General features: G+C 37.5%; 1 protein-coding gene and 1 pseudogene across 3 annotated transcripts in view; both read left to right on the top strand.

Moving 5' to 3' along the window:
• The window catches only part of LTN1 (listerin E3 ubiquitin protein ligase 1), a 98,290-nt gene that overhangs the window by 63,610 nt on the left and 18,276 nt on the right, over positions 1–16,404 (top strand). For all 3 annotated transcript variants that reach the window (XM_072614928.1, XM_072614929.1, XM_072614930.1), the window contains 2 exons: positions 3,494–3,629; positions 3,813–3,957. In XM_072614928.1, the coding sequence (XP_072471029.1) occupies positions 3,494–3,629; positions 3,813–3,957 (281 nt within the window). The remainder of the gene's footprint in view (positions 1–3,493; positions 3,630–3,812; positions 3,958–16,404) is intronic.
• On the top strand, positions 7,623–10,125 carry LOC140507054 (dolichol-phosphate mannosyltransferase subunit 1 pseudogene; annotated as a pseudogene).

The following is a 16,404-nucleotide window of genomic DNA, read 5'->3' as shown; positions in this document are numbered from 1 at the left end:
CTAGAGATGTCCTGTCAGTTTTGTATTCTAATTCTTATTTAAACTACCTAACTTACTCTGACTTATTCTGTTTAACTTAGTACATACCAAATAAAAAGGGTTTTTCCATTTATATAGTAAAGCAGAAAATAAGATTGCACATAAAACTGCAGATTGCTGTTAAGTTCATTTTGCTCTTTTAAATATTTGAGTTTAACTTGTAACTTTCATGCCCAGGTTGCTTCTTTTTCACCTTCCTTCTGTTATCTTTTCTTCTTTTAAAGAAGAAAATGCCCAGTGATCTCCCTTTTTTCCTATCCTCATTCCCATTCCCAATCTTTACCATTAGAAAAAAAAAAACAGGTCCTTCTAACGAGTAAGCATAGTTAAGCAAAAAGAGTTTAAAAAAATGTATGCCTCATTCTTCACCCTGTTTCTGTCACCTTTGTCAAGAGTGAGTAATGTGCTTCATCATCAGCCCTCGAGTCAGTTTGTCGTTGTGTTGATCAGAGTTCTCAAGTCTCTCAAAGTTGTTTTTCTTTATGTGTGATTGTTGTGTAAATTGTTCTTTTTGTTCTGCTCACTTCTAGTGAGAGTCTGACTTTAACTATTTCCTAGTCCATTTAATTTACTCTATTTTTACATCTTTTTCACAAAAATGGCAAAGCAAATACATTGCTAATATCTAGGGAAACTGACATTGTTCTAATTTAATAGTTTAGTAACTTAGTAGAAAAGGAAATAAGTTTAGTAAGGCATGACATTATTGATGAAGTTACGTATCATTGTTTCCTTTCCTATAAATGGTTTGATACTTTTGTTGAATTTATTCCATCTAAACTGTTCTACAGCTTCATACATACTGTTCTTTGAAAACCAGTACATTTGGCCTCTCCAGTCAATCCCAAGTTGCCCTTTCCTTTCTCTACTATGTGTCAGGTATCATTGACATTGACTCAGCAATAATATCAGCCATTCTTTTTATAATAAGGATGTCGTTCATCTGGGACAGGACACTTGAATTCATTAAGGGCAAAGAGGTTCTCTCTTCATTATCTCCTTAATTACTCATTTTTCTTCTTTTTATCATTCAAAGGTCATTCTCCTTGGCAGAGAAGTAAATTTAAAAATGAGTAGTTCTACCTTGTCTTGTTACTTACCTTGTTGTTCAAACCCAGACAGTGATCCTACCTTCTTTGAACTGCTTCTTTCCCCCCAATATTAAGCAGTATAGTTCTCCCTCCCCCACCCAAACAAAACAAAAGAACTTATAACCATCTTCTTGTCCTTGGCTTTTCTTGCCAGCCTTAATTTTGAATTTTAGCACTCTACTAATATACACACACACACACACACACACATATACGTGTGTGTATATAATATATAGTAAAGAAATATGAGGCATTATTTATATTAATCTATTAAAAGGAGAAATAGAAAAATCAGCTTCTATCATACCAAAGAAATGCATAAAGAAATGAAACAAATACATCTGACGCAATGACTCCACCTGACAGACGTAGTCAGTATTTTGCCCAGTAGAGCCTTTCTCCTTCCCACATTTCTCTGCCGTAAGGAAGGATGGATCTTTTCATTACTTCTTTCCCTGGACCATCATAATGTTTACTCACACTCCAACTTCCTTTTTAGCATGCTTTTAATTTACATTGTTGTAGTCCTTGTGTTTTTTCTTTTTGATTCTACTTACCAGTTTATCTAAAGTTTTTCATGCTTCTCTGAATGTTTCCCAGTTGCCTGATGTTTATACAATATCATTCCACACTTTTATGTTTACCTTCTGTTGTTTTCTCTTATTCCCACATTGTATATGTAGTTTTTAAAACTCTAGCTTGATTTGTGAGTTTTTTGTTTCAGACATCTCCTCTTCCTCCTCATTGCAAGATTTTCCTCTGTTTTCTGAATTTCATTCAAGTGTATCCCATCCCTTTTGGGCTGATTTTTGTCAGTAGAATTTTAGCCTATAGATTTCTACATATTCTTCCCCTGAACCTTTTGAAATTTGCTCTTTGAAAATCTAGGGTATATATCAATCTGACTTTCTTCTCTGTTATGAGTTCTAGAAGGGAGTTGAAAACTTTTCCCTCAAAATTTTCATCTATTCCCCACCTCCTTCCTCATTTGTCAAACAAAAGGAAAATTCTCCCCATTGGTTTCTCTTCCTTCTGAAGGACGAAGTTATCAGTAATTCAGATCAAGAAATTATTAGCTGCTCTCTTTTTGGCAGAAGAACTCTAGCGTATGTCTAGATAATTGAGATCCTGTAATACTATATTATTCTTCTTTGTAAGACTTAGTGATCATTTATTCCCATATGAAAGTAGTTAGAGAGCTTCTCTGGTATATTGTGAGTACATACTCTGGAAAGACAAGAGATCTCTGTTCCTATAATCAGGTTAATTAATAACTTCCTCATTTCCCATCAGCATTATCAGTCACCTGCCACCATTTTCTTCCCATCTCTTACATGATGATCACTTAGCAGTACCTTCAACTTAATCATTCCTGTTTGGATATGTAGATGCTTCTTCCTCAGAGCATTAAACTTTGTTTTTTAGCTCTGAATGTATAGGTCTCCTGATCGCTAGTTTAAGATACTTCTCACTGTATCACAATGGGTCCTCAGATCTTAACCCCATCTCTTCCTTTGTTAACTGTTAATTAGCATGTGAAGGAAAAGGTAAACATACTGTTTCTTTTTACACCATAATTCCATTCCATTCAGTGTTTCTCCATCCTATTGATTAGCTATTTAGGTTAGGTAATAAGAATTGAATTTCTTTTTCTCTGCATAGAAATCACCATGAAGTATTTTGTTTTTGCTTGCCATGTAGATGGTGATAAAAAGGAAAGTGACATTTGGAAGATGAAGGAAAATAGAGGAAATGTTTTTTAAATTAACATATTTTTTAAAAAATTTACATTTCCCCCTTACTTTAACAGATGAGAGAAACTAAATTCCAAAGACATATATATAGCTTGGCTAAATCAGTTTCTCATTATTTTTTTTTCTTTATGTTAAAATTGAGACTCAGCATGATATGGACTGCAGAGGTTCCCAAATTTACTTGATCTACTGCTCCCTTTAAAAAAAAATTATTCAGTTGCCATCCCCCTTCCCCTTCCCCTGGGAAATCTTCTTTCTTTAACCTTTTGGAATTTGGAACTCGAGGCTACTACTGCCATCCCTACCCTCCAGTCATTCCAGGATCTCCCTGGGGCAGTATCACCCACTTTGAGTATCTATGGTATAGAGAATAGAGAGCCAACTGGGTTCAGTTTCCACCTCTGACGCAAGACCAACTTGTAGAGAAGGTGCTGACCTGAGTTAGTAGTAGGAGGTCTAGTTTCTATTCCTATCCCTAAATCTGAAGAAGTTGTAAGTGCCCTATAGATTTGTTGTAATAATTATTCATTTGAGAAGAAATTGATCCTTTAAAAGAATAAATGTCCTATTACATAATAGCTATCATTTTCGCATTGATTTTTGCTTTAGGGAGTTTTGGATATCTTTCCATTTTGAATTCTTGTCTGAAAGAGGGAAGCATTGATGGTAGAGAGAAGCTCTATGAAATACTAAAAATTATCATGTCATGGAAGAGTGACCATGAAGATATTTTTCTTTTCAGTTGGTAAGTCATGCGCTATACTATAATTTTCTTCTTTTCCTGTATATAAAGTGTATTTCTTAACATAGCTTGTTAAACTAACAATATTGTAAAACTTTAAATCAAAAGGCTAATGACAAAGTTGAAATGAATTATCTTTAGTTTTTTGCCACTTAATATTTTTAATCCTTTGTGTTTTTGGTACAGCAATTTGAAAGAAGCAACTCCTCAACTACTTGGCTTAAATATAGAAATAATCCACTTACTTTCCGTATTACTGAAGTATTCTTCATCTCTTTTGGTGGATGGTGACTGGGACTTCATCATGTGCTCTATGTTGGCTTGGTTAGAGGTAATATGATTTCTTACGTTTCCTCATAAGCATTACTGATTCTCTAATTTTTATGAAAAATATTTTGAAGGAACTCAAAACATGTTATACCTGTAAAAACAATAGTTTGATATATCTAGACCTTACATTCAGTATCTCACTTTATCTACACACAGTAGTTCCATGAAGTTAAGTGTATTATTCCCATTTACAACCAGTCAAATAACGAGTATTTATTGTTTTTGCCTGTTTTTGACAGGCACTGTGCTAAGTGCTTGCAAGACAAATAAAAAGAATGAAAAATCCTTATTAATAAGTATAGAATAAGTACAAGGAAGGAAGGGAGAGTACTAGCAACTGGGGGAAATCAGAAAAGACTTTATGTAGAAGATGGTGCTTAAACTGCCATGAAGGAAGTGAGGGATACTTTTAAGGTGGAGGTGAAAAGGAAGTTCCAGGCCTGGGGAATGGCCTGTTCAGAAGCACAAAGAAGGAAGATTGAATTTCAGTTGAGAAACAGAGAGAAACTCACTTTGGTGAATAGGGTTGGAAGAAAAAAAAAGTAAGAGTCTTGTTGTGAAAGGTTATGAAGGGCTTTAAGGGTCACGCAGAGACCTGGGCTTGGTGGTGCACACCTGTAATCCCTTCTACCACCTGTACCTAAGAAGCACTAAGGAGGGTGAGGATGGTGGATTGTTTGAGCTCAAGAATACTGAGATGCAGTGGAGCTAAGGTGATCAGGTGTCTTGACTACATCCCATACACTCAAGGGGAAAGTTTAGGAGAAGTGCAGAGCTGCTTAATAAGGGTGAACCAAACTATGTTCAGAATTGAGCAGATCAAAACTGTGTAGATCAGCAGTGGAATACAGTGGTACTTCTGTCCTGGGAAAGATAGGGAAGTCCCATTCCTAATCCTCCCATCCCCCCTGAAAAATAAAAGCCTAATAGGAATTTATATTTTATCCTAGGGATAATAGGAATCCAGTGGAGTTTATTGAGTAGGAGAGTCACATGGTTCTGTATGCTTTTCAAGAAAATCATTTTAGCAGCTGAGTGGAGGTAGGATTGGAGTGGGGAGAAATTTGAGGTTGTGAAACCAGTTAGGACCCCATTGAAATAATCTAGGTCAGTGATGATGAGAACCTAAAGAGAGAAGTAGTTGAATATGAGGAATGGCAAGAATTGGCAATTGATTTTCCCAGGTGGGGGAAGCAGGCGAAGTGAGGGGAAATGAAGAGTACAGGATAATGATGAGGTTATGAACCTGGAAGGCTGGAAGATTGTTAATGCCCTTTATACAGGTTGGGACATTTGGAAGAAGAGGAGATTTTAGGGAAAGATAATGAATTGCTTCTTGAAGATGTTGAATTTGAGATGTCCCCAGAACGTCCAGTTTGAAACATCCAGTATGCATTTGGTGATGTGGACTTGCAAACAATTCTCACTTTAAGCTTTATGTAAATTCACATTACACAAATTTGATTTTATGTAAAAGAATTGTGAAAGAAACTGCATTCCAAAAAACCTTACTTATAAATTTTACTATACTCTCATCACTGTGCTCTTTCTCTCTACTCTTGCCCCTTGGCTTGGCACTCTGTGACTTCCCAACCCCCTACCAAAAAAAAAGTTGAAAAAAATCCTTCAATTGAAAGCAGAGGAACAGATGGAGACCACCACCACTGTGGCCTGATCAAGGACTTGTCTGGAGACCTCCAGCAGGAAGAGAAGAAAGCTTTGCTCCATCCCACCCACCTGCCCACATGCCCAGCCCCTCCATCCTTCTGTCCCTCCACTCTCAAGTACTACATCCATATCCAGCCCCAGCTTGTCACCCACTCTCTTCTGTCTGGGTCTGTGCCAGGCCCCCAAAGGTCTGCCAGCCCTCCCCACTCCTGGTGTTCCTCCTGCTCTTGCTTCTCTGTGCTTGGCTCCTGTGTATCTAGTGAATATGCATTATGTAAACATCTCTTTAAGTCATGGTTTGCCTGAACAATCCATTTAAAGGGAGAACTGTCTGTATAAATGTAACCCATGTTTCATAGTCTCTCTTTCAGAGACTGTTCATGTCTCTTTAAGATTACAGGCTGTTTAGAAAAACAGCTCATGTTGGCATTTTTGAAGTGACAGTTGAAAAGTGTTTTACCAAGAAGTGCTTCTTCCTAAGGAGTCAGCAAGAAGGTGATAAGTTTTATCTTTGATCTCTGAGGAGTTCTGAGGGCTTTGTGGAGAAGACAAAGAGGGAAGAAGGTGATGGGAAACTTCTTCCAAATCAAAACTGTTGTAAGTGGTGTGTTGCAAAAAAATCTTATAAAAATTGAGGAGCTCACAAATAGTGTGTATTTTTTAAAAAAAAATTTATGTTACACTTAAACGTCAAAAAGTTAGCATTTTCACTTAAAGTAGGACAGAAAACGATAATTACATGAAATTGGAAATTTCTCTTTATATATAGCTTGCTTTTAAAATAATTATATAAGAAATTCAACATGTAGCAGCCATTTAGTTTGTCTGTTACTTTCTGATTTTCATTTTTTTCTCTTCTGGGTATTTTCTTTTAAATACTATAGAGACTGGGCAGGGGAAGGGAGGAGGCCTGGAAAACCTATTGCTATCTCCTTTTAATCTCCACCTTAACTCCTGTTCCCCATGATTGAAAAATAGAAAACAAAATAAAAACTTCATAACAAATGTTAATAGGCAAGCAAAACAAATCCACACATTGGCCATAGCTGAAAATCTTTGATTGATTCTTCCCCTTGAGTCTACTATCTCTGTCAGGAGGTGGACAGCTTGCTTCATCATCTGCCCTTTAGAGTCATGGTTGCTTATTGCATTGATCAGAATTCTTGAGTCTTTCAAATTCCTTTTTCTTTAGCATGTTGTTGTTTATTTTATAAATTGTTTCCTGTTTCTGTTTTTTTCATTCTACATCAATTTATACAAGTCTTCACAGGTTTCTTTGAAGCATCCCTTTTGTAATTTCTTATGAAGCAACACTATTCCATTACATTCATATGCCATAATGTCTTCAGCTATTCTCCATTTGGAAGACTAATGTTTTTTGGAAAAATCTTTTTTGTGATTATCAGTGAGGCCAAAGAAAAGAGGACCAATTAGCTTACTTCTCAAGAGATTGAATTTATTCTTATATTGAGGAGAAATATATAGTTATTTTAAGTGACTTTTACCAGTATCTGGAGTAAACTGGACAATGTGAGACTAGAAAAATGAAAAGGAGTCATCTATTTTTATATTGAAAGTTTGAGGTAATTCTGGTTATAATCTTCCCCCTCAACAAAATATTGTAAATCATGTGTCTTTGTATTTGTTATAGGCTTCATTGGTTAACAAGTTGTATTTTTAGTAATTTTAATACTTAATTATTGAAGGACAAGGATGATCACAATGGAAAAAGAGATTTCTGTAGATTATCCATTGATAAATACTTAACGAATTGGGGTAAGGGCTTGAGCTAATTAATTAGAGAATGCAAGTTTAATAGGAAACTAATTTTAGACCTAGATTTCAAAGGGGGAGGAATGTCAGAAAGAGAGAGGTTGTCAGATTTTTGTCATGGCTACGGGAGAGGGATTATCTGTCCTATTTCATACTTGTAACATGTAAGAAAAAAAGAAAAACTTTTGAATATTAAATCTTTAATACTACTTAACAGGAAATTTCTTTTTAATGTAAAATTGGATAGTTTTTCTTGATATTGAACAGGGTATGAATTTTGAAATCTTAATTAAGAAAGGTGTCACATATTGTCTCTTATCTCATGTGTACTATGGTTTTTGGGGGAAAGTGTTAGATAGGAAACAGGAGATTAAAGGTTCTGCTTCTTTTACTTAACAGTTGTGTGTCCACTGGGGTGTGAAGCCATATGGCAGAGTAGCAGGAAGAAGTACAGCGACCTCCTCACCAAAAGTTCTGTAAATAGATCTAAAAAATGTACTAGACAATACCTTGGTGGAGAAATCCAAAAAAAAATCAGTGAGTCATTTTTTGCCACCCAGGTCAGCATCACACTGTGACTTTATTAGGGATGTAGGAATAAGTGCCAGGGGGCAACTTTGTTGCTCACTACCCAGAGCTAGGTCACAGCTTCAAAGCAGAGAGGAAGGGATCTGTGCCCTAAGGATGGCAGTAAATGGGGTATGGTTGAGAATTCCCTCCAGGATAGGAAGTATCCAAAAGCAAGAAACAGCCATGTGGCTCAGACGTGAGGAGCAGAGCAGGGTCTTAGTCCAGTTTCGTGCCCATTGTGAGTCCTATAGTGAAATAACCAGGGTAAAATCCTAAACCAAAAAGAAGGTAGCATTCTTGTTACTTTGAATCCACAGAGCTTTCCAGCTGACTGTAGTTAGCTAGTATGTTGACCTCAACTAGTATGTCTATGTTGCTCAGACCTAAACCCTAGTCAAGAACTTGCAGAGTTCTCAGACCTAAGAGTCATTAGACTTTGCCCTACATCAGACCCCTTTGGGAGCACTGATAGCTTGCAGTCCTTCAGCCTGAGCTGTCCCTGAGATATGTCCCTGAGAATAACAAAACTCAGTACCTCAAGAAAGCAGAAACACAGTACCAGCCCAGACTTTCCTTCCAGAATTACATAGTCAGGAAGCATTTACTGCTTACTGTATGCCGGGCACTGTGCTAAGAGTATAAATATAAGGGGGGGAAAATGTCCCTGCTCCTTAAGGTAGGAAGGTGGTAGAGAAGGCAACAGCTCATAAAAAGAAGGTGAAAAGGTTGCAGGGGAGGAGAAGGTACGTGGTTTGAGAGCATGATGGAAAAGACTAGAGGAAGGTGACTTAGTAAGAAATGAAGAGATGACTGACTTGAGTTTCCTCCTTAAATGGAAGTTCTGGGAAGATGTCTCTTATTCTTCAAATGGAGGGGACGTAAGGGACAGAGAGTAGCGATGAATTATGAATTCTAGAGCTGAAGTGATCTTCCATGATGAAGAGGTTCCTGCTGTGTGACAGAGAAGACTAGAGGAGTGAAACTTGGTGCTCAGAGACTAGCCCTAACATAAAGCCTGAAGTAAAGAAGCAGACTGGAAGAATGAACTAACAAAAAAAGAATCTCACCATAAAAAAAGCTATGGGACAGTGACATTCAGTACACAAACTGAAAAGAAGAGAATTACTCCAAAGGAGCCGCAAACAAAACTTCAAAGAAAAACCCAGCTTGGTCAAAACTCAACTAAAGTTCCTGACTCCAGAAGACAGCATGAAATAATGAAACTCCAAAGGCTGAAAAAAAAAATAAAGTAGGGCAATTCCACCATGGCCTGGCAGTTCTGCCATGGCCTCCTGCACTGCTCCCCCAACCAGTGCAGGGTCCCAGCGAAGAGGAGGGAAGAAGGCTCCGGTGGAGGCTGCAGCAGCGGAGAAGTACTTGGTGTTTTTCCCCACCTACAAATGAGAGAACTTGGCTCTCATCATGTGATTGATGGTGAAGAGCTTCGAAGAAAGTGGAAACAACTATGAAATTATAGTCATAGATGATGGAAGTCCAGATGCTCAATAATTAGAAAAGATCTGTGGGTCAGATAAAATTCTTCTGAGGCCCAGAGCTAAAAAGTGAGGACTGGGAACAGCATATATTCATGGGATGCAAAATAGTACAGGAAACTTCATTATTATTATGGATGCTAATCTCTCCCACCATCCAAAATCTATTCCAGAGTTCATTAGGAAGCAAAAAGAAGGTAATTTTGATATTGTTTCTGGAACTCGCTACAAAGGCAATGGAGGTGTCTGTGGCTGGGATTTGAAGAGAAAATTTATCAGCAGAGGAGCCAACTTATTAACTCAAATTTTACTGAGGCCAGGAGTATCAGACTTAACTGGAAGTTTCAGGCTATACCAAAAGGAGTTTCTAGAGAAATTAATGGAAAAATGTATTTCTAAAGGATACGTCTTCCAGATGGAGATGATTGTTCGAGCTTTGCAACTGAATTTTACCATTGGAGAGGTTCCAATCTCGTTTGTGGATTGAGTTTATGGTGAATCCAAGTTGGGAGGAAATGAAATAGTCTCCTTTTTGAAGGGACTATTGACTGTTTGCCACTACATAAGATGACACTATTCATTTTCTATTTAAATTATCATGTTCATTTCATTTTAAGCATAAGACAAAAAGACCTGGTTGCTGGTTTTTAAATTGTACTCTTAAACCATAAACAGTAAGGTAAGGTAAATTTCATATACACCCTAATTTTTTCTGGAGGTCTGTGTATTGCAAAGTAGATTTCACATCCATGTAAAGAAAGAAGGAATATTCTTTATGTCTGTTTACAGTTGTAAGAAGATTTATAAATATTATAAGACTTTTTGGTTTGGATAAAGCAAAAAAAAATAAAGTACAAGGTGTCATAACAAAAAACAAAACATCAGAAAAAAAATTATTTTTAGAATCTTTGGAATACCCAAAAGCCATGACCATAAAAAGACTCTAGACATTATGTTTTAAGAAATCATAGAAGAGAACTGCCTAGATTTCTTAGAGGGCAAAATGGAAATAAAAAGAATCCACTCGTCACATCCTGAAGGAAACTCCCAAAATGAAAACTCAGTAATATCATAGCCCAAATCCTGAATTCCCAGGTCAAAGAAAAAAAAATACTGCAAGTATGCAGAAAGAATTCAAATTCTGAAGAGCCACTCAGAATTTAATAGCCATCATTATCCTGAGAGTATAGCATTGTAATAAAATTTTCCATAAGGCAAAAGATACAGCTTATGAGCCAAGAAAAACTCAGTATCATTCTGGAGAGGGGGGAAAATGAATCTTTAATGAAATAGAGGACTTCCAAATATTCCTGATGAAAAGGTCAGGTGCTGTGTAGTAACTTCAAAGCTCAAACACAGGAATTAAGAGAAACATAAGAAGGTAAAAATGAATGAACAGTGATAAAGAACTAAGATGGTAAAGGATAAACTCCTTACATCCAAATATGGAGAGGTGATACATGCATCCCTATAAACCCTATCTTTATATCAGGAGTCATAGAAAGAATCTAATTAGATAGAAGGCCTAGGATTGGTTCCATGATATCTTGATGATCTTAAGAGAAGAATGGAAAGAGAGGGAAAGAAGAGTACAGTAGGGGGAAAAGGAAAGAAGAGTTAGAAAAAATTATCTCACGTAATTAAGCTGTGCAATTAGATTTCTGTACAGATAAGGAATAAAAGGGAGGAGGGCAAGGGAGGGAAGATGGCAGAATAGAGGCAGCAACCCAGTTGAACTCTCCCAACTTTCCCTTCCAAACAACTTTTGAAAATATGTTAAATTGAATTTTGGAGTGGCAGAGCCAACAAAAGGTCAGGGTAAGATATTTTTCCAGCCCAAGACAACTTAGGAGGTCAGCAGAAGCCATCGTGGTGGCAACACCAGCAAGGGCCTTGGAGGTGGCTGCAATAGTGATAACAACAACTTTGAAAACTTCTCAGCCCAGACATATTGATCAGAAAGAAAATGTAGGGACCCTGACACTAGGACCAGGACCTGTAACTGTTTGACACCTCTTACCCATATGTGATTCTGGGTCAGTTCTTGGGTGGAGAGAAGCACCCATATTTGGTCACAAGGGAGTAAGACCTCTGGTTGCAGTTGTAGAGTAGAGAGGAATATTAGTACTTGTAGCCATCATGGAGCAAGGGCCCTTGGGTAAAGACTAGAGCACCAACCAGGAGAGTAGTGACCACCCTTCTCCTAGGATCAGACCACCTTGGAAGCATTAGTTTCCAACTAGCTCTGAAAACAGGAGCAGGAAAAATTCTGAAGCTTGGAGACAGTGCCCCAAGTGACCACATCCCCAGGTGAACAAAGATCAGCTTTAACATAAAGTTCAAAGTCAAGAAATAGACTAGAAAAATGGACAAACAACAAAAAAAGAACTTGACCATAAAAAGGTATTAAGGTGGCAGGGAAAAGGAAGATACAGATTCAGAAGAAGACAATGACTTGCAAACAACTAATAAGCAAAGCTTCAAAGAGAAAGGTAAATTGGACCCAAGCCCAACAAGGATTCCTGAAACAGTTTAAGAACGATGTGTGGTAGAGGAAAAAATTGGGGAAAGGAATAGTGCAAAGAATTATGAAAAGACAATGAGCAGCTTAGTTAAAAAAAAAAGGGAAGGGCACAAGAAATAAGATAACACTTTAAAACACAGAATCAGCCAAATGACAAAAGAACTGCAAATATTCACGGGAAGAAAACCCTTTAAAAAGTAGAGTAGGCCAAATGGAAAAGTGATACAAAAGCTCACTGAAGAAAAAAAGTCCATAATAATAAGAGTTGAGCAAGTGAAAGCTAATGAGCATATGAGAGCAATAAACAATAAAACAAAGTCAAAAGAATTAAAAAAGACCGAAAGAAAATGTGAAATATGTTATCAGAAAAACAGCTCAACTGGAAAACAAATCAAGGAGAGGCCACAGAAGAATTGTTGGACTACCTGAAAGCCATGATAAAAAAAAAGAGCCCAGACATCATATTTGAAGAAATTATAAAGGAATACAAATAACTCCCCCTTATGTCTTAGGTCCAGAGGACAAGATAGAAATTGAAAGAATCCACTGATCACCTCCTGAAAGAGATTCCAAAATAAAAACTCCCAGGAATATTATAGCCAAATTCCAGAGCTATCAAGTAGGGGAGAAAATGTTGCAAAGCAACCAGAAAGAAACAAAGTACCATGGTGCCACAGTTAAGATCACAGGATTTGGCAGCTTCCATGTTAAAGGAGCAGTGGGCATGGGATATGATATTCCAGAAAGCAAAGGAGGTAGTATTAAATCAAGAATAATCTACTCAGCAAAACTGAGTATAATCCTTCAGGGGAAAAAGATGGTCATCTAATGAAATAGAAAACTTTCAAGCATTCCTGATGAAAAGAAACAGCTGAATAGAAAATTTCACATTCAAACGCGCCTCAAGAGAATCATAAAAAGGTCAAATTAAACTGTTAACATTCCTTTATGAGAAGATGACACATGTAAACTTTTGAGAACTTATCATTCTTAAGGCAGTTAGAAGAAGTCTGCATAGAGGACAGTGGTGTGTTATGCTGAGATGATCTCCAAACAAAACGTGGAGGTGGTGAGGAGGGATACCTTGGAAGAAGAGGAGAGGAAAAATAAGAATAATTATCTCACATAAAAGAAGCATGCAAGGAAAAATTTTTACAGTGGAGGGGCAGGTAGGAAGTGGGAGCATTAGCAGGCATTGCTTGAACCTCATTGGAATGGGTTCAAAATGGGAAGAATATATATACACAGTCAGTTAAGTATAGAAATGTATCTTACCCAACAGGAAAGTAGGAGGGGAAAGGGATGAAAGAGATGGGGTGGCTTAAGGGAGGCAGTGGTCAGAAGAAAAGCAGACTTTAGAGGAGGGACTGGATAAAAAGAGAAGAATGAACAGAAGAAACTACCTCACACATACCTGATTGGGTAACGTGACAGAAAAGGAAAAGGACCATTGCTGGAGGGGAGGTGAAAAAGTAAGTACACTGTAGCATGTTGATGGAGTTGTGACCTGGTCCAACCATTCTGGAGAACAATTTGGAACTATGTGCAGAGGATTATAAGAGTGTACATAAACTTTGACTAGCAATACCACTACTAGGTCTACATCCCAAAGAGATCAAGGGAAAAGGAACTGTATGTACAAAAAGATTTATAGCAGCTGTTTCTGTACAGGCAAAGAATTGGAAATTGATAGGGTGCTTATCATTTGGAGAATGGTTGAACAAGTTGTAGTATATGATTGTGATGGAATACTATTGTGCTAGAGGAAATGAAGAGCAGGATGGTTTCAGAAAAACCTGCAAAGAACTGAATGAACTGATACAAAGTGAAGAGAGCAGAAATAAAGGTTTTTTTTATAAAGTAATAAAATGGGGAGCAGCTGACATTTGAACCTCATTCTCATCTGACCTAGTCAAAAGAGGGAAGAATGAACACAACACTCACATGAGTTGGGTACAGAACTATATTTTGCTCATCATGGAAATAGGGAAAGGGAGAAGGGGAAATTGGAGGGTAGAAAAAGAAGACATTCATCCTAAGTATTTATACTGTGTATGTTTGTCCTTCATTGCCAAAGAAGACCATGCCATCAGAGAAATAATGACATGACTTGCACTTGACTTTGTTTTGAGTGAGGGAGGACTATGCAGGTCACCAGCCTCACTTCTCCTCCAGAGCCATCTGAATCCAGTGACCAGATATTCATCAAGATGACTGGAGATGACCCAGGAAGAGGCAGTTGGGGTTAAGTGACTTGCCCAAGGTCACACAGCTAGTGAGTGTCAAGTATCTGAGGTGAGATTTGAACTCAGGTCCTGCACTGCTGCTCTGTCCACTGCACCACCTAGCTGCCCCAGTCATTTATTTATTTATTTATGATTTATTTATTTATTTTAGATTTTCAACATTCATTTCCACAAAATTTTCAGTTCCAAATTTTCTCCCCATCTCTCCCCTCCTCCCACCCAAAATGCTGAGCATTCTAATTACCCCTACCACCACTCTACCCTCCCTTGCAACATCCCTCCCTTCCCTTATCCCCATCTTCTCTTTTGTCTGTAGGGCAAGATAAATTTCTATACCCCATTACCTGTATTTCTTATTTCCCAATTGTATGCAAGAACAATACTTAACAGTTGTTCCTAAAACTTTGAGTTCCAACTTCTCTTCCTTCCTCCCTCCCCACCCATCCCCATTGGGAAGGCAAGCAATTCAATATAGGCCATATATGTGTAGTTTTGCAAATGACTTCCATAATAGTCATGTTGTGTAAAACTAACTATATTTTCCTCCATCCTATCCTGCCCCCTATTTCTTCTATTCTCTCTTTTGACCTTGTCCCTCCCCAAGAGTGTTGACTTCTAATTGCTCCCTCTTCCCATTGTCCTTTCTTCCATCATCCCCCCGACCCTGCTTATCCCCTTCTCCCCCACTTTCCTGTTTTGTAAGATAGGTTTTCGTACCAAAATGAGTGTGCATTTTATTCCTTCCTTGAGTCAAATGTGATGAGGGTAAGCTTCATGTTTTCTCTCACCTCCCCCCTTTTTCCCTCCATTGAAGTCTTTTTCTTGCCTCTTTTATGAGAGATAATTTGTCCCATTCCATTTCTCCTTTTCTCCTCCCAATATATTCTTCTCACCCCTTAATTTCATTTTTTTAGATATGATTGCATCCCATTCCACTCACCCTGTGCTCTGTGTCTCTCTCTTTGTGTGTGTGTGTGTGTGTGTGTGTGTGTGTGTGTGTGTGTGTGTAATCCCACCAACTACCCAGATACTGAAAAAAGTTTCAAGAGTTACAAATATTAATCTTTCCATGTAGGAATGTAATGAGTTCAACTTTAGTAATATGATTTCTTTTTGCTGTTTACCTTTTCATGCTTCTCTTGATTCTTGTGTTTGAAAGTCAAATTTTCTTTTCAGCTCTGGTCTTTTCATCAAGAATGCTTGAAAGTCCTCTATTTCATTGAAAGACCAATTTTTCCCCCTGAAGTATTATACTCAGTTTTGCTGGGTAGGTGATTCTTGGTTTTAGTCCTAGTTCCTTTGACTTCTGGAATATCCTATTCCATGCCCTTCGATCCCTTACTGTAGAAGCTGCTAGATCTTGTGTTATCCTGATTGTATTTCCACAATACTGGAATTGTTTCTTTCTAGCTGCTTGCAATATTTTCTCCTTGACCTGGTAGCTCTGGAATTTGGCCACAATGTTCCTAGGAGTTTCTCTTTTTGGATCTCTTTCAGGAGGTGATTGGTGGATTCTTTATTTAAAACAAAACAAAACAATATTTATTTTGCCCCCTGGTTCTAGAATATCAGGGCAGTTTTCCTTGATAATTTCATGAAAGATGATGTCTAGGCTATTTGTTTGATCATAGCTTCAGGTAGTCCCATATTTTCCAGGTCAGTTGTTTTTCCAGTGGGATATTTATTTCACATTATCTTCCATTTTTTCATTCTTTTGGTTTTGTTTTGTGATTACTTGGTTTCTCATAAAGTCATTAGCCTCCATCTGTTAAAGAACTATTTTCTTCAGTGAGCTTTTGGACCTCCTTTTCCATTTGACTAATTCTGCTTTTTAAAGCATTCTTCTCCTCATTGGCTTTTTGAACCTCTTTTATCAATTGCATTAGCCTATTTTTCAAGGTGTTATTTTCTTCAGCATTTTTTTTGGGTCTCCTTTAGCAGGTTGTTGACTTGCTTTTCATGATTTTCTTGCATCTCTGTCATTTCTCTTCCCAATTTTTCCTCCACTTCCCTTACTTGATTTTCAAAATCCTTTTTGAGCTCTTCCATCATCTGAGACCACTGAATATTTATTTTGGGTGTTTGGGATACAGAAGCCTTGACTTTTATGTCTTTCCCTGATGGTAAGCATTGCTCTTCCTCATCTGAAAGGATGGGAGAAGATATCTGTTCAC

Source organism: Notamacropus eugenii, chromosome 5 (genome assembly GCF_028372415.1).
Source record: "Notamacropus eugenii isolate mMacEug1 chromosome 5, mMacEug1.pri_v2, whole genome shotgun sequence".
Lineage (NCBI taxonomy): Eukaryota > Metazoa > Chordata > Mammalia > Diprotodontia > Macropodidae > Notamacropus > Notamacropus eugenii.
The sequence above is the reverse complement of the archived record's forward strand: the minus strand, read 5'-3'. Positions and strand labels throughout refer to the sequence as shown.